This window comes from Colius striatus, chromosome 2 (assembly GCF_028858725.1).
Source record: "Colius striatus isolate bColStr4 chromosome 2, bColStr4.1.hap1, whole genome shotgun sequence".
Classification (NCBI taxonomy): Eukaryota; Metazoa; Chordata; class Aves; order Coliiformes; family Coliidae; genus Colius; species Colius striatus.
Window position 1 is genome coordinate 47,491,812 of NC_084760.1, and position 18,802 is coordinate 47,510,613.

The window sequence follows — 18,802 nt, forward strand, 5'->3', positions numbered from 1 at the left end:
ATTTCTAACCACACTTAACATGGTGGCTTTGGAGTATCTATCAACAAACCAAACCAATGTTTAGTTGTTTCTATAGTGATAATATCTATGGCTTCCGTTGGGATTTCGTTATACTGGGTACTAATTGAATCTGAAACAAAAGACAGACCCTTTTATCTATGAGTTAAAGTCTAGCAATACTGCAAGGAGCTGTTAATAAGATTGTGCTCTGAAAATGACATCTCTTATTTTTCTGGTTCATTTAATTTCCCATTTAGAGTATCTCTTAAAGTTATTAAAACAATTGGAACATATTTGTATTCAGTCCCCCAGAAACAAGCTGAAAGGGAGTTTTAATCAGTGTGTTCTGCATCCCGGTCACGGTGCTGTCAGTACGTGGACTCCCATGTCAGGATGATGGAGTGACACTTTTTTCTGTGGTGGCCAGTGCCAGGACAAGGGGTAACGGGCACACGCTGGACACGTTCCTGTGCCCCCTGATGGAGGGGAACCTGCTTGAGCAGGGGCTTGGGCTGGATGAGCTGCAGGAGGCGTGCGGCCCGTTCCCGCTGCGGCAGCGTCCAGCAGAGGGCACACGGCCGCCGCTCGCGTGCGCGGGGCCGCCCTCCGGTGCCAGCAGCGCCGCTTCGCTCCGTGCGTGGCACGCGCGGTGTTTACCGCATCGGCCTCTCTCCGTTTAACCCGCTCGGCTGCTCAGCACAGCTCTGAACATGTCGGGTTTTTTTTGCTTGCTTACATATTTTCAGTGTAGAAGAAGACTGGATGTGCTGCCTTATTTTTGTTTGCGTAGTTTATGATATTACAAGTCAATATTACTGTGTTCAGTGTTGGGCCCCTCACTGCCAGAGGGACACTGAGGGGCTGGAGCACAAGTGTGCTGGGGAGGGGCTGAGGGCCCTGGGGGTGTTCAGCCTGGACAAGAGGAGCCTCAGGGGAGACATCATCACTCTCTGCAACTCCCTGACAGGCGGCTGTACCAGGGTAGGAGTTGGTCTCTCTAGTAATGAACGAGATAGGACAAGAGGAAATGGGTGCCAGTGGCCTCAGGAGAGGTTTAGGCTGGAGCTGAGGAAGAACATTTTCCCTGAGAGGGTTGTCAGCCCCTGTCCCAGGCTGCCCAGGGAGCTGGTGGAGTCCCCATCCCTGGAGCTATTGCAAAGCTGTGCAGCTGAGGTGCTGAGGGACATGGGTCAGCAGTGGGCTCGGCAGGGTGAGGGGAGGGGTTGGACTGACCGGTTTAAAGGTTTTGCCAACCAAAAAGATTCTATAATTCTATGAAAAAACATGAATACCTGTGTACAGGAAGGTCACTGAAATATTGTGTTGAGATAAAGAGCATGTGCTTCATTTGTGTGTCTGACTTTTTTGGATCATTAACCATGCTTGCCACCAGACAGTGGCGCAAATCCCGCTGAGTCATGTACTGTGCCCACTTAGGAACTAAAACAAAATGGATTGCCTGCAGTGTTCCCAGGAGAGTGGCTGGATGAAGCTGAAAGCAGAGCAGCCATTGTTGGCTGGTTTCTACAGTTACGCTTCTGCAACAGAAGGAAATGTTAAGTGACTGAAAGCCTCTGAAAATAGAGGCCCATCAAACTGTTTTCCCACCTAAAGAGGAAGATAAATAAGACCATAAAATGGACCTTCAAAGTCTGAAATTTTATTAGTTTTTAGCTACTCATTTAGAGTTGGAATTTCTTATTATTGAGGTTTTTGACAAATGCCTAAAGGGTGAGTGTGGAGAGGATGGGGCCAGTGTTTGTTGTGTGGTGGCCAGTGCCAGGACAAGGGGTAACAGGCACAAGCTGGAACCCAGCAAGTGCCATTGGCACAGGAGGAGAAACTGGTGTTGAGGTGAGGGAGCCCTGGCTCAGGCTGCCCAGGGAGGGTGTGGAGGCTCCTTCTCAGGAGGTTTCCAAACCTGCCTGGACACGTTCCTGTGCCCCCTGATGGAGGGGAACCTGCTTTAGCAGGGGCTTGGGCTGGATGAGCTCTGCAGCACCCTTCCAAGCCCAACCATTCTGAGATTCTGTGATTTATAAATACAGGTTAATCAAAGAGAAACAAGATGAACAGCCAGGGTGGGAAAAGGTGATAAAAGCACCATAATGGTTGTGACAGTCAAGTGGATATTACCTTGCAGGGTGGTGCCCATGATGGTGAGAGGGATTGTGTGAATTGTGAGTTTGTGGTTGTGGATGAGAGGGCTGTGGTTTCTCTTGGGCTTTCAGGTTTTGTTTTCTGCTTTTTTTGAAGAGTAAAAACGCAAAGGTGCTTACAGGCAGTGTTAAACAGGCCAGAGGTCAAGATTAGCAACAATGATGAGAGAGAGATGGTTGTGATTAGAAATATCTAAAGTAGAACTCAGATAATTGAAAGAAAAAATAGCCATTTCTCAGGGAAATGAAGTCCTCCTAAGAGGTACATTTGCCTGGCAGCAGCATGCCAGCTTAGCCTGCGAGGCTCTTTTCACCGTCAGCTGCGCTGAGAAGCATCATCAAAAAGTCAAGATCAATGGAAATTATCTTTCCCCTATAATTTTCAGAAAGTGAAGCTGCAGTAGTGGCTCAATTGTACAGCATTCTAGACAGTGCTGCGTTTGTTTGACAAAATAAATGGTCGGGTAGCACAATAGGAAATAGTGTTTATTACTACAGTGGAAAAAAACCTTTAAAATAGCCTAAAAATACTACAAAGAGAAGGTCACAGAAAAAGCATGCTGAAAATAGATGGTCTGTGCAGAAAGCAGAAGATTACAGAGTAAGAAGTAAAGTAGGAAATACTCTAAAAGGAGAAGATTGGAGAACAAATTGAGAGAGAAAAGTGGTAATTTTAAACATGGAGAAAAATTAATTTAAGAAAACTAGAATTTTATTTTTGGTATAGTTACATTTGTAAATTTTACCACGGACTTAGTAACAAGTAATACACAGATTGAATTGTGAGTTTTGTAGGATTTAAAAATAATTAGAGGCTAGTGATCATCTGTAGAACCTTCATAGTGAGAGTGCCTTGCACTTCCAATACCGTTTGCAAGGCTCACCCATTGATTGCAGTCTGCAGGTTTTCTCAACACATTAAAAAACAAATGAAAACAGAAACACATCAGTTTACCATCAATAAGTCTTTTTAACACTTATTTATCAACTTAGTAAGCTGCAATGTTGCTGAACGTGCTGCTTTACAGAACTCACCTGGAGTAGTTGTCTCAACATCTTCTCTACCGTAGCACTTCTGAGTGAGCGGAGATGAGAATCTCATATCCATCACAAGATTTTTGTTGTAGTACTTTGATAGAATCCCAGAATTGTTTAGGTTGGAAAAGACCTTGAAGATCCTTGAATGCAACCGTTCACCTCACCACTAACCCATATCTCTTAGCCATAGCTACATGGCTTTGCAATCCCTCCGGGGATGGGGACTCCACCACAACCCTGGGCAGCCTGTGCTAGGACTGGACAACCCTTTGGGGAAGAAATTCTTTCTCATCTCCAATCTAGACCTCCCCTTGAGAGCCAAAACTTTCTGTCTGCTGAAGCCAAAGACAATTTATTGGGAAGCTCAAATGCCAGATGACTTGCTCTCTGTGGCCTTTATGGGTTCTGCTGCTTCACAGGTTAGATCTATGGGCTTATGAATGAAAATCCCAGAATTTGAAACTAATTAGGCTTCAACATATTGAATAATTGGTTTAATTTGTGAAAAGTTATGGTCTTAATGTGGTAACTAGGCCAGAGTCCACATTGTAAGGCATGTTAGGTGCTGATGGAGGCATGTGACTGGAGTGTGACTGTAGCTACTGCTTGAATTTTCTTCCAGGGAAGAGTATGATCATAAGTAATTTTTTTTTCTCCCAAGATTGCATTCAACATGAAGTTAGAAACAGCTTCCATTTGTGGTTTTTGGAATTCTCATCATTGCCTTTGAGTAGTAAGGTAATTGAAGGATGATTATAAATCTTCAGTTAAGAACCTGTTATCCTAATATATATTCACATGTTTAGCAGTGCTACAGGCTTGGGGCAGAGGGGCTGGAAAGCTGTCCTGCAGGAAAGACCCTGGGGATGTTAATCAACAGCCTGCTGAAGATGAGCCATCAGCGTGCCCAGGTGGGCAAGAAGGCCAGTGGCACCCTGGCTTGTATCAGCAGTGGTGTGGCAGCAGGCCCAGGGCAGTGGCCGTCCCCTGTGCTGGGCCCTGGTGATTGCCCCTTGATTTAATTCCTGATAGAAACACCAGGCAATAGGTTTCTTTCTTCACCTTACATACTTTTGTTAAACTACCTTCATTTTTCAGTATTGTAGGAGAACAAAAAACACACAAAGCTTATTCACTTACGTAGTATCTGTACTAATTTCTTAGGTATGGTCTAATGTAACTGGATATTTCTGAATATTCTAGTACTATCTATTGTTTTACACTTCTCTTTTACCTGATTGCACATATTCACCTCAATTTTTGTCTTTCTTCCTGAAAACAGAAGTCACCTGCAAAGAAGCTGAGCCATGCAATTAGTAAATCACTTGGTTGTGTACCAAGCAGAGAACCGCCTCGTCCTGTCTTTCCCGAGCAGCCAGAAAAGCCACTTGATCTTGCACATATAGTGTGAGTATCTATTTTAATCTTTTTTTCACTTAATCAGAAGTGCAAAGCAAAGTGTTTGTGGCTGCACTTGACTCTGGAGTAGGCTAGCCCAAAGCAGCCCTCCCGTTAGAATGATGAAGTTGCCATGTTGTAGCTGTCATAGCTCTTTATTTGGAGAAAACATTAGAAACATACTGTTTTGTTGAGAATATCTGAACAGGAAAAAACATAAAATATGTTTATGTAAAGTTAGACTAAGGCCTGACTGTGTATTCTTGCATGCATTAGCATTTCAAAGTACTGACGAGTCTTACCTTTTGCACATTGCTGTATTGGACCAGATTTCATTTTCTCATTTATTGTAGATCAAAATGTTATAAACAAAGCAATGTTAAGCATCTTTCCTTGCAAGTTAATGCTGCCTAGTATTAGCAGTAGCAGGGTTTAGCTTGTTGCTGCTGCTTCAGAGCATTGACTTTTTCTTGTCTCACTGAGAGGTTTGCTCTGTTTCTGCTCAATGGCATTATTGTTACCCTTTCATTCGGACCTTATTGTTGAACTGGTGGAATGGTTTTAATGAGATACCATTGTACTGGTGGTGGTTTGAACAGACTTGAAATCAGGCTGCTTCCTCAATTTGATCGTTTTTAACATCAAAAGTGAAACCTAAGACAAAACTCAAAACCTGCAACAAATTCTGTTACTGTGTATGTATAATAAAGTAAGCCTCCAAAGAGATCAGTTTACATGTCCTACAGAGTCTTGAGAAAAAGGCATTTCATAGATCTAAATCTAAGTACATGTGTTAGAGTGAGGAGAGAGAAGCAAAGCAAAGGGATACAGTGATGTCAAATGGAGGATTCCCACTTTCATGAGCACTCAGTAATTTGCAGTTCTGAGAGTAAGTGAAGCTGATACTCTTCTGGTTTTCTTTTGGTGTTGCAAATACCAGATTCTTCTTGAACTGTTTCCTCTGTCCCAGTTTCTGAAGGGAGAACCCAGGTATTCCAATATGAATGTCTTGTAACCTCTGGCAGATCAATATTAGGACGTGCTGCTTTTTCCTTTGTGAGTGCCCTACAGTTTGGATTTGAGTGGCTGGTCTGTGTGCTCCTTTTAGCGATTGTGGCAGGTGTTAAGAAAAGGCTGGAGGGTAGCTTGTTGAATATTGGAAAGGTGAGAATTGTAAAGCTTATCCTAGTGTGGGAAAACACTTGTGTGGCTTTCTTTTGTGAAAAACATAGAAGATAACTTGACACAGAGGAGTACTTGCAACGCTAGACTACTGACCAGTATAGTTTTGAGCTTTACCAGTTTCTGCTTAGCTGTATGGTGTTTTTACCCTTGTGTCACTGAACATTTACCAACTTCACTAATGCTTGCTTTAGTCCTGTGCAGTGAAAGGAGCTTATCCGATTTAATGGAAGATAATTGTTCTGATTTAATCTGTGAAATTGCACTCAATTTTTTTTTTTAAAAAAAACCCAAAAATGTCTGTTATGCTGCTGTTCAGTTCAGGGCTGAAGTCTGTTCTCCTGGATGGATGGCTTATCAGACCCACAAGGACATACACAGAATGTACAACCAGAATGTTTTGGAGCTTGTCGCTTCATTTTATGTCTGTATTTTCTGTAGTACAAATGCTGCTCAGCCTCATGTAAGACAATTTTCTGTTTAAAATCTCATCAAATCATGAATCTGTTCACATTCTGGTTTTTAGATTTTCCTCTGTGCTGCTTCCACGTTGAAAGGCACTAACATTTACAAGAAAGAAATTAGTAGTTTACAATGCAATGCTTATATAAAAAATAAAACAATATGTAATTGCACAAGTATAGTGTATGAAACATCAGTGATGGTATTGTGGCTGCCTGTGCAAAGGAAGTGCAGAAACTGATCCCAAAACTAGGAGATGAAATTTTGCTTCTGAGACAGATTATCAAATTTGCTGAATTACTACTTTCTTTTGCTTAGACTCATTAATTTGTTAACAGATCAAATGAATTTCAGCCGTCATCTGGATAAAGAACAGTAAACACAAAAACAGGTGACTTCTGTATTTGTGATACAGGAGCTGTTGAAGTTGCTGGTAGAGGATTATCTCCAATATGGCTTTTTCCTTCCAGTCAGGAACAGGCTGCATCTCAACAGAGAAGGGCCCCAGCACTGGGGAAGTCTTCTGGGGAGGGACTGAGGGCCCTGGAGTTTTCAGCCTGGAGAAGAAACTCCAGGGGGAGGGTGAGGGGAGACTCTGCAATTCCCTGACAGGAGGTTGTGGCCAGGGGTGTGTCAGTCTCTGCTTCTGAGCTACAAGTGACAGGACAAGAGAAATGTCCTCAAGTTGCCCCAGGGGAGGGTTAGATTGGAGCTGAGGAAGAACTTTTTCCCTGAGAGAGTTGTGAGACCGTGTCCCAGGCTGCCCAGGGAGCTGGTGGAGTCCCCATCCCTGGAGCTGTTGCAAAGCCGTGTAGCTGAGGTGCTGAGGGACATGGGTTACTGGTGAAGCTTGGCACTGTTAGGGGAGAGGTTGAACTGAAGGATATTTAAGGTCTTTTCCAACCAAAATGATTCTGTGATTGTATGGTTCTGTGACTTACAAGCATGTCATTGCTTTGTCCTAACGCTGGGGACAGCTGTGGGAGCCAGCTAGGGAAATACTTGGTATGGGAGGATGGGCAGGAAGGTCCTGAAGCCTGGGGAGCCTGTCAGGAGCGCGTGGCCCTGCAAAGGTGTGAGTGGGGGTAAGGCACAACACCTTCTGCGGTGACTGGGAGTGCTGCCCAGACACTCTTGGCAGTAGCAAGACTACTTGAAGACATCTGCTTTGTGCTGCCAACTTTAACTAAAACAAAAAAAAAGTATGCCCTAAAAAGCCAAAGTCTTATGAAATACTGCCTAATGCAGGTAATGTGCTGATGTAAAAGTAATCCAGGTAGATGATTTATATCAAACACTAAATCACGACAAAAGAAAATGAGTGTAGGAATTAAAAGACCTGATAGGGGGGTTTATATAAGTGCTATAAGACCTTTGGGGTTTTCTGTATAAGTGATACAACTTCAAAAAAAGTCAAGCAAAAAACCCCCCAGTTTTTAATTGTGAAAAGTGACATAGCCAGTGGAGACTATGATAGAACTCAGCTTGCAAAGAGGAATTGCTCAGGGCCACAATGAGTCATTATGTAGGTGTCATTTATCATGACTTGATTACATTTGTTTCATGTAAACAAAGTGCACGTCAGTGTCTAAGAAATGCTTTAGAGGAGACTCTGGCAAAGCGAAAATCAACTTCAGCTGAGTAAATAATGGGAACATAAAAATATTAATAACTAAGAACAGTTTAAGATACGTGGTCAAATGTTCCAGGGAAAACAAGGCTTGGAAGGGAAAGAAAACTGGCTATACTTGTCAAGGGAAGGAGAAAAAACAAAAAAATGGTAGTAAAGACTATAAACTAATGGTCTGAAAGTTATTGGAGCATAGTTTTCAGGTTGTGGTTTGACAGGGGGTGGCAGTTGTGCAATTCACTGACGGCCAGATCCTTCCCTTCCAAAAGGATCTTGAATTGCACCCTCTATGATTTCCAGTCCAAACTATACCTTGAAAGAATTTCTTAATTTGGATACTTGCTGCTGAGTGTTGATATGTCTCGGAGCATTGGAACATTCTCAGAGCCCTGGAAGAAAATTCATATGATCTCATCCTTTTTTTTTTTGAGACACTGGGGGGAGTGGGGAATGAAGTCAGACAGGGCAGTCTTGGACATGTTATGTTTACCAACATGACTTTGATACTGAAGGAAAGAGTTGAGCAGTAGATAAGCTATTTTTTTCCTCAGTACATAAAAAGAGAACTCATGCCAATCAAGCACAGACTCTCGGCAATTTGGTGTAGTCAAACTCAGTGTCTTTTTTATTAGGTTAATTTTTGTTAATAAAGTGATATTGTTGGCATAAGGCATTTATGATGAGCTTTGAATAGTTTAGCAAACAATAACCAATACAGCACATATACAGCATATTGGAACAACAATACTTTGGCTCATTGTGCTCAATATAACTGCAAAAAGCAGGTTGCTGAACAGAGTGTGTTTTCGAGCAGAGCCCTGCAGAGACAAAGCCTCATATCTGGGCTATTAACCTTCATAACCAGGAGGAAAATGTACAAAATCACACCTGATAGGCTGTGTAGGCAAATGAGAAAAATACTGGAAGAACGAAGAATAGAAAGACAATATGCCGGGCAGAATGCACAAAAAAACACCCAACCTAGACCTGTTTGGAGGTCATAGCATGCATTTGGCTGGATGTGCATTTTCAGGGTAGTTTTGTAACCAAGGATGCAAAAAGCATCTGAGTGCATAAACAGAATTTGCCCTTAGTGCTTGGTGTTGACACGACCATGTCAGAAAATGCTATAGTTCCCAGAATCCCCAAATGGTAAGGGTGTGAAGGGCCCTCCAGAGCTCATCCAGCACAAGCCCCTGCTCAAGCAGGTTCCCCTCCATCAGGGGGCACAGGAACGTGTCCAGGCGGCTCTGGAAACCTCCCAAGAAGGAGCCTCCACACCCTCCCTGGGCAGCCTGGGCCAGGGCTCCCTCATCCCAACACCAAACAAGTTTTTTCTCCTGTGCCAGTGGCACTTGCTGGGTTCCAGCTTGTGCCCGTTACCCCTTGACCTGGCACTGGCCACCACACAACAAACACTGGCCCCATCCTCTCCACATCCACTCTTTAGGGATTTCTCAGCATTGATGAGGTCCCCCCTCAGCCTTCTCTTCTTCAGGCTGAACAGCCCCAGGTCCTGCAGCCTTTCCTCCTCACAGAGGTGTTACAGTGCCCTCAGCATCTTGGTAGCCCTGCACTGGCCTCTCTCCAGCAGTTCTCTGTCTCTCTGGAACTGGGGAGCCCAGAATTGGACACGAGACTTCAGATGAGGCCTCACCAGGGCAAAGTAGGGGAGGACAAGAGTCTCCTTTGACCTGCTGCCCACTCTCTTCATGCCCACCAGGGTGTCATTGGCCTTTGTGCCCATGAGGGCACATTGCTGCTCATCTTTATTTGCTGCCCACCAGCACTCCCAGGTCCCTCTCTGCAGAGCTGCTCTCCAGCAGGTCACCCCCAGCCTGTCCTGGTTCAGAGGATTGTTCCTCCCCAGGTGCAGGACTCTGCACTCACTCTTGGTGAACCTCAGGAGTTTCCTCTCTACCTTCACTGTCATCCTGTCCAGATCCAGCTGAATGGCAGCACAGTCTCTGGTGAATCAGCCAGTCCTTCCAGTTCAGTGTCATTAGGGAATTTGCTGAGGGTCACTCTGTCCCCTCATCCAGGTTGTTGATGAGTATGTTGAACAAAACTGGCCCCAGTTACAACACCCCCAGTCAGGACACATGTTGAAGGACCAAAGGGTTTGAGAAGGTTGATGGAAATGGTGAAAGGACTGCAAATAGATATGGTATGATGCATAGCTTTACATCCAAAGACCCAAGTGATCTAAGTGTAGCACACAGAGCTTAAGGAATGATTTGATATTTCTAAAAATATCCATTCTGGGGAAATGAAATATAATCCCAGGGAGCTTTAGCAGATAGGCTTAACGAAAGGCACAGACCAGAAATTGAAGCCAGACGAATTCAGAGTAAAAAATACATGTTTTTAGTAGCGAATATAAGTAAATAGTTGTTAGAATAGATGACCAAAGTCAAAAGTGGTGGTGGAATTTCCCCCACAAACTTGAAAACCAAGAGTAGACTATTTTTTAATCAAATAGGAATTCCAGTCAGTCTTGTTCTGTGTTTGACAGAAGCTGAATTATTGCAGTGTTACCCTTATAGCTTTTTGAGATCTGAAAATGCATATAAATGTTCTAATGCAGTTTCAGAGTTGAGAGTTTTGCAGAAGCCACTGCGGGAGCACCGTACATATGCTCTAAGGCAATCACAGATTTGCTTTATTTCTATTTCCCAAAGTAAATGAGTTTTTCTGAAACTATCTCTGTTTACCTGCATTCCTGTAGCTAGTCACTCATGTAAAAAATGGAAATTCTGCTAGTTCCTGCCATTTTAGTGCATTCTGCTTCTCTTCCCCGTATCTCTCTCTCTCTGCATGCTCCTCCAGACTGTAAGCTGTGTCTAGGTGGGAGTTTCCTGGCTGCTATAGAGGAATTCTGCCTGAATCTCACTCTTCTTTCAGCTGTCAGGTTTTCCACTTATGATTGCTGGAACCTCAGGCTCTAAACACTCCTACTTTTTTAAGGAATTACAGTCTATATGATGGAAAAAATAATAGGCATTAAAAAACCATTTCTAATTTATATTTGATAAAGCAGAGGTTGTATTTGACATAGATTGGTTTTCCTGGGAGAAATTATTGACGTTCTCCTTCACTGCAGTATTATTTCAGGTTATAATGAACATTTTCTTCTGGGCTCTGATCCATCAAATGCAAACCACTTCCATTAAAGCCTTTGTTTTAAAATGTTATGGGAGATGGATCCTTTCGGTGACACGACCCTGATGCAGAGGATGTCAAAAATTACTGTTCTTGACCAAAATAAGTATGCCAGCAAAAGACATCACTGCCAGCATGGTCCCGCGGTGATCACTACAGCACTTCAGTGTTTTCTTGCAGTTGCTGAGCACAGTCCTTCTCAGTGACAGATGGGCTGTGTCATGCTGGGCTGTGGCAGGGGATGCTGTTGCCTCGAGCTGCTCCTCTCACCACCACAAACCCGTGTCTTGACAGGAGAGGCAGCAGAATGTAGCATGTCACCTCCACAGCCGCTCCCCTTCCCAGCGTGGGGGAGTGTGGCATGACAGCAGTGAAGGTGAGGATGTGCTGATGAGAGATGCCATGGTTGGTGACAACTGAAGAGGAAACATCCATCCCACGCAGGTAGCTGGCAGGAAGCAGCCTGTCTGCTGGGAGTCTCTCCAGGTGACAAGTATGTAAAGTCACAAAGAGATAAAGGACAATGAATTACTTCAAATAGAACTGATTGGAGAAGACCTTGAAGATCCTCAAGTGCAAACACTGCTCTCACCCTGCCAAGCCCACCACTAACCCAGGTCCCTCAGCACCTCAGCTACACGGCTTTGCAATAGCTCCAGGGATGGAGACTCCACCACCTTCCTGGGCAGCCTGGGACAGGGGCTGACAACCCTCTCAGGGAAAAAGTTCTTCCTCAGCTACAATCTAAACCTCCTCTAGCATTTACTGTGTTCAGTGTTGGGCCCCTCACTGCCAGAGGGACACTGAGGGGCCGCAGCGTGTCCAGAGCCGGGCAGCGGAGCTGGGGAAGGGGCTGGAGCACAAGTGTGCTGGGGAGGGGCTGAGGGCCCTGGGCGTGGAGTCTGAAGGAAGACATCATCACTTTCTGCAACTCCCTGACAGGAGACTGTAGTGAAGTGGGAGTCTGTTTCTTCTCCCCAGTAATGAATGACAGGACAATAGAAAACAGCCCAAGTTGCCCCAGGGGAGGTTTAGACTGGAGTTGAGGAAGACCTTTTTCCCTGAGAGGGTTGTCAGCCCCTGTCCCAGGCTGCCCAGGGAGCTGGTGGAGTCCCCATCCCTGGAGCGATTGCAAAGCCATGTAGCTGAGGTGCTGAGGGACCTGGGTGAGTGGTGGGCTTGGCACTGTGAGGGGATGGGTTGGACTTGATCTGAAAGATCTTTTCCAACTGGAGCAATTCTATAGTTCTGTGAGGCTGTTTCATCTTGTTACTTTTTACCTCGGAGTGGAGATTGACCCCCACCTCACTACATACTCTTTTTCAGGGAGTTGTACAGTGTCTTATGTTAGCAAACTGATGATGCTTTTTTAAACCTTTGGCAGATAAATGAAAATGGGATGAGGAGGCATTTGTAGGTATTCGTGAATTGTCCATGCTCCTGCCAACAGTGCTGATAAAATTAAGTTTGTGTGTTTTTCTTGTGGCCAGACAAGCTATTATCATAAAGGAGTGATAATAAATTGCCCCTCAAGAGGAGAAACTGGAGCACATGAGTTTTGTGATCATCTCGACTCAACTGGCAAGCCATGGGGCTCCAAGTGCTGCAGAGCTCAGCAGGCTACCACAGTTGCAGGCACAGAGTCGGTTCTCTTGCGTAAGTCTGTGCCATCCCCGCTGCTTCAGCAACAGTCTCCTGGGGCCCAGCGATCTGCAGCTCCCAGGACAGGGCAGTTGCAAAACTCACCTCAAGAGTCCAGAAAATCCTGGACCTGGATGCTGCAGTTGAGTCGAGGCTCAGCCCTTCAGATAACTTCCTGGGGATCCCTAGGATGGTCTGGATTGGGAAGAACCTTAAAGCTCATCTGGTTCGTCCCTCCTCCCCCACCATGGTCAGGGACATCTTCCACCAGACCAGGCTGCTCCAAGCCCCATCCAACCTGCCCTTGAACACTGACAGGGATGGGGAAGCCACAGCCTTGCTGGGCGACCTGTGCCAGGGCCTCACCACCCTCACAGCTTGGAAGAACTTCTTCCCTAGAGCTCATCTCAGTCTCCTCTCTGTCACTTTGGAGCCTTTGTGTAATGGTATCAGTAATATTTACTGATGTTGATAATATTAACTTCAATGCAGTGAAGAGAGGGGACATCCTCTGTGTGCACAGAAGAGGATGTAGTTGACATGTGCCCCTCAGCATGTATGTTGAATATGTTGTGTTCAGTGCAGTGGAGCCATGACCTGACTGGTGAGAAAGTACCACTTCTCTTCAGGATGGTGTAGCAGCAGGGTCTAAATGGGAAATTTGCTATGGACTGGCTTCTTGTTCTTTCCTGTTATTTTATTGACATGTCGCATTAAGTTAGAATGTGATCAGATCCTGTTTGTAGTAAAATGACACTTTGTAGATTTCTCTGACTTCAGAAGCCTGAGAGTATAGGTTTAACTCATTGAGAAAGGCAGAAGGTGCTGAATTTAAAATGGAGTGTGGTTGTGCATCACGTTGCTTACATCCCTAAGAAGCCACAGTGATCTTTTTGTTCCCTGCCCTCAGCAGTGTGAATGACTTGAGAAGAGATTTGATGTTGATACTGAATATACTCCCTCCCAGATTTTTTTGTGTAAAAGGTCTTGCATGTGACAATAAATTCTGGAAGATCTCTGTGAGGAGTTACAATAAGAACACGTGTTGGGAGGTTACAGAGGTGTTTCTGGACAATCAGTCATATCCAGAGATTTTGTCTTGTTTTAGAATTCAAAAACTATTTATTGACAGTTCCTTTTTTTTTTCCCACAAACACTTTCTGAGGTAGCAATGACTTGAGTCTCTCTCATTGCTTCAGCTCCCAGGAGGGAGCAATAACCTGTCAAAAATCATTTCCCTTTATCTACTGCTATGGACAGCTCAACTGATTAAAAAAAACCCAAAATACGTGGATTTCAGTGAAAACAAAAATCTGATGTGATTACAAAACTGCCTGCTTCTTAGTGTGGACTGCCTATTGCCTCTGCAGTGCTAACAGTGAGGCTAAAGGATCATTACCTGATTTTGTGAGGTTGCTTTTGATGGAAATTGTTTCTTCTTGTAGTTGCCAAAAAGCTGTGAGGTTTAGAAGTGCTGAGACACCCCATTGTCTGAGGTACAGTACAACCGAGATGCTCACATGGCTCAGAGGAGATGCACTTGTGAGCTGGTGTTTTTGCCCCAGGGGAGAGGAGGGAGAGCAACATGTATGTATGATGCTGGCCACTGTATCTCAAGTATTATAGGCCCTGTCTCTGGCCATCATTTGACTGTGACTACTACATGATTGGTATTTAAAAGCTGTGGAGCTGTGAGGCTGAGGGCCATGGTGGCCATGGCAGTGCTGGGGAATGGTTGGATTTGAGCTTAAAACTCTTTTCCAACCTAAATGATTCTGTAATCTAGCATTCTATGACCTTTGACTAGTCAAGTTAAGATCTTAATTTGCACATTATGTTGCATCTGTTCCTCCCTTCAAACTGCTCCATTTGAAATACCTCAAATAATAATGCCCCTAGCAAGAAAAATAACATGCTGAATTGTGATGAACTGTACAGAACTGACAGACCTGCACATGGCAAGGAACTACATAGCAAAACAAAATGCTTGGCTTGGCTATTGATTCCTGCATGGAAACCATCCCCAACCTATTTTACAAGAAACTTTGTATGTGACAATTGTGATTACTGAGGGTTTCCAGACCCTCTCAGGAAAATCAATCCAGCCTTACTCAGTGACTGGACTTACATGACAGTGACAGTCCTTGATGGAGGACTGTGGATAAAGGAAATCCAGTATAGACAAATTTGAGAAGCCTCCTGTCCCTAAAAGGCTGACAAGAAAGGCCAAGAGGGACTTTGTGCAAGGGCCTGGAGGGACAGGACAAGGGGGAATGGCTCCAAACTGACAGAGAGGAGACTGAGATGAGCTCTTAGGAAGAAGTTCTTCCAAGCTGTGTGGGTGTTGAGGTGCTGGCACAGGTTGCCCAGAGAGGCTGTGGCTGCCCCATTCCTGTCAGTGTTCAAGGGCAGGTTGGATGGGGCCTGGAGCAGCCTGGTCTGGTGGAAGGTGTCCCTGCCCATGGCAGGGTGTTGGAATGAGATGAGCTTTAAGGTCCCTCCCACCCCAAACCATCCTAGGGTTCAATGATTTCATGTATTTGTATTTTCCAAAAGCCTTTGAAAGGATAATTTGTCAAAGTCTATTAAAGAAACAAAGTTATCATGGGATTAGAAAGAAAGTCTTTTGATGTGCTGCAATGCGTTGAAGGTCAGGGAAGCAAAGGTGGAGGTTAACGGACAGTTTTGTGGTGACAGAGGGTCGATATTGTGGCACATAAGCCGATCCAAATGGGGCCAGGTGGGGATGTACCCTGTGATGTTCTCAGTGCAGCAGGGAGATGTTTTTTGGGAGTTTTGTGAAATGTTGCAGACCACTTTGCTGCTGGAACCACCTCACTCAGGATCAGCGCAGTGACTGATCTCACTAGCAGTACTGTTATATCTTTCATCTGTGATACAAGGATCATTTGTCCATCTGGCTATTGAATGTTAATTAAGGTTTTCTTCCAGTTAGGGAAGTTTTCTGGGAAAATACCATGGTCTCTAAAACCTCCAAGAAAGTATAGATCCTTTTCTTACAAGTAAGGATTGCTGATCCAAATCGACTTCTTAAATGTGTCAGATAAAATCTGGATAAACACAAAGGAAGGAAAAATATGCTTAGGTTGCAATTATTTATTGCAAACATACATCAAAGTTGACTTTTTATAGAAGTTAAGGTCAGAAAACATTAATTCAGCCAGTCTGACCTTCCTTGTCCCATTGATCATTAAATGCCACCACCCTCCTTCTTAACTCAGCCCAGTAATTTGTATTTGGGAAAGGTTACTCTCTGTAAAGGCACTCACCCATGATTTCCAGAGGTTATAAATGCCCAGTTTGTCAAATAGCAGGTTGTTTGAATGGATGGTCTTCCTTCCTGTTTCATATTTGTGGTTTTTTTCCTTTTTTACTTGTCTCTTAAACTGTTTCCAGACTTTCTTTTAGTTTTATTTCTCTACCTAAACACTAATACATTCCGTGTGTGTGTGTTTTTTCAAGGATCAGATTAGCTGTCCACTGTGGTCTATAATCCCTTTTTGTAGCCATTCCTTTGGGAAACTATGCACTATTTACTGAGTCTTCTCTGCATTTTTGTGTCCTAGCTGTATAACTTCACATTTGGCTATATTGAAATGCAGTATTATATTAAAACAAAGTATTAGAAAACAGTTTTTCTAGGCTTATTTTCTGTGGATATGAACCCATAATTAAAAGTCTGAAGTCTTTCACAGTAGGTAGCTGTAAAAACCCTCTGAGATCGTTTAACACCAAAGATTGCAGACTAACAGATGTTTTGGAGATCTAACAGACGTTAAGCCATTTCAAAAGATTTTGTTGATATTATATAGTTGATATTTTCCATTTTGGAGCAGTAAGTCACAAACTTTATGGCAAATTGCAGCGTCTGTGGTTAGAGGGTACTGCAGGAGGGGTGTGTAGAGCACTGGGAAACAATGGTTCATGAAGCAGGAGCCTCAGGTGGGCAGGAGAATTGGTGACGCTGTTGCTGCAGTACCCAACCCTGAATTGCAGCAGGAGCTGTGGAATTCTCCAAAGCCTTTTCAGAGCAGTTGGAACTTGCTCGGATCCATAGCAGCCCCTGGGTGCTGCCTCTGCTCAAGGGCTCTATATGCAGCAGAGCACAACTATATGGGTGCCTGAGTATGGCCCTGAGGTTGCAGCTGTCAGGGCTATAGCGTGTCCTGGGTGTGGGAAGGCCTTCCCTTACACAAGGGGGTTAAGCATGCATGCCCTCCATAGCACTCTTCACAGAATCTCCAAATGCTGGGGGTTGGCAGGGCCCTGCAGAACTCATCCAGCACAAGCCCCTGCTCAAGCAGGTTCCCCTCCATCAGGGGGCACAGGAACGTGTCCAGGCAGGTTTGGAAACCTCCCGAGGAGGAGCCTCCACACCCTCCCTGGGCAGCCTGGGCCAGGGCTCCCTCACCTCAACACCAAACAAGTTTCTCCTCCTGTGCCAGTGGCACTTGCTGGGTTCCAGCTTGTGCCTGTTACCCCTTGTCCTGGCACTGGCCACCACACAACAAACACTGGCCCCATCCTCTCCACATCCACCCTTTAGAGATTTATCAGCACTGATAAGGCCCCCCTCAGCCTTCTCCAGGCTGAACAGCCCCAGGTCCCGCAGCCTTTCCTCCTCACAGAGATGTTCCAGTTCCCTCAGCATCTTGGTAGCCCTGCACTGGCCTCTCTCCAGCAGTTCCCTGTCTCTCTGGAGCTGGGGAGCCCAGAACTGGACATAAGACTCCAAATGAGGCCTTACCAGGGCAGAGGAGAGGGGAAGGAGAACCTCCCTTGAGCTGCTGGACATACTCTTTTAATGCCTCCCTGTCTGCCATTGACCTTGCTGCCCATGAGGGCTCATGTTTAGTTTGCTGCACAGCAGCACTCCCAGGTCCTTCTGTGCAGAGCACAGCCATGGTGCTGCTCCAGCCATGCCAGGGAAAAGTCCCAAACACTTCTCACGGGTGTCTCATGGGGATGGGGAGTGAGGAGGGACATGGACTGAGGAAGCATCAGCTTATCTATCAGAGCTCCTTGGTCTCTCATCCCATCACACACAGGGTGTCAGGGCAGCACATCAGACAAATTCAGACTAAGTATAAGGAAGAATTTTGTTTATAATGCAGGAGGTAAGGCCCTGGCACAGATTGCCCAGCGAGGCAGTGGCTTATCCCTGGCAGTGTTCAAGGGCAGGTTGGATGGGGCTTGGAGCAACCTGGTTATTGGAAGGTGTCCCTGCTCATGACAGGGACGTTAAACGAGATGGACATTGGAAGGTCTTTTCCCACACAAGTCATTCGATGATCTCCTGGTGCTTCTCTCAGCAGCAGCAGGAAAGGATAGGCACAAGTTCCTTCTTGGCAGGGTGGTGGTAGGGTGAGGAGGTTCATCTTTTTCAGTGTTTTGAACCCGCAGTGTGTCAGTTACTGGCTAACAACTCCCTTTGATTAGAGGAAATGGGAGAATGAACAAACTGTTACCTTCTATTCTTAATGGATGAGAAAAAGATAAACTGGAAAATTGAAGGAATTCTCTCCCATCTGAAGTGGGAGTAAGGAGAGCACAAAGACCTGGAGGTGTGTGAGGGCCTTCCTGCCATCTTAATGTGGGGCACAGTCAGAAATACCCGAGAAACTTTAGCTTTCTGCAGTGTGTGGAGGTTTTCTTGCTGCACTGCTGTGTGTCTGTGTGCATAGGTGAGTCTGTCTAATGTGTACGTACAAATTCACAAGTGTATATTGCCCACTTTCTTCTTTTTCCTCTTGGAACTTTTGTCCTGGAAGTGATTCCAGTCCCTATCTTCAATAACTCCTTTCTCTGCTGGTACACATGAGCTTCCCATGGAGCAAGGAGTTGCATGTCGGGTTGAAGAGCTGAAAGTTCTTCTGCCATGGTCAAGTGCTCTTCCCACCTTCCCACTGTGTAAAAGCCCAGTTGGCAGGTAGATGAAGAGAGCTGTGCTGCACAGATTCCCCCTGCACCCACTCAGCTCAACAAATGTCCATCTGTGCTCACTCTGATGCCACCATCATCTGAAGAAGGTTAAAAAACACGATGCAAGACACTGAAGTGCATATCTCACTGGTTAGAGGCTGGCACAGAGCTGGAAGGTCTCAGCACC

General features: G+C 45.0%; 1 protein-coding gene across 14 annotated transcripts in view; it reads left to right on the forward strand.

Moving 5' to 3' along the window:
* The window catches only part of DTNB (dystrobrevin beta), a 227,257-nt gene that overhangs the window by 68,605 nt on the left and 139,850 nt on the right, over positions 1 to 18,802 (forward strand). For 13 of the 14 annotated variants that reach the window (XM_061990290.1, XM_061990286.1, XM_061990291.1 and 10 more), the window contains one exon: positions 4,480 to 4,604. In XM_061990290.1, coding sequence (XP_061846274.1) covers positions 4,480 to 4,604 — 125 coding nt within the window. Of the gene's footprint in view, positions 1 to 4,479; positions 4,605 to 11,325; positions 11,379 to 18,802 lie in introns of those variants that run through there. The other variant, XM_061990300.1, reaches the window with a different exon arrangement.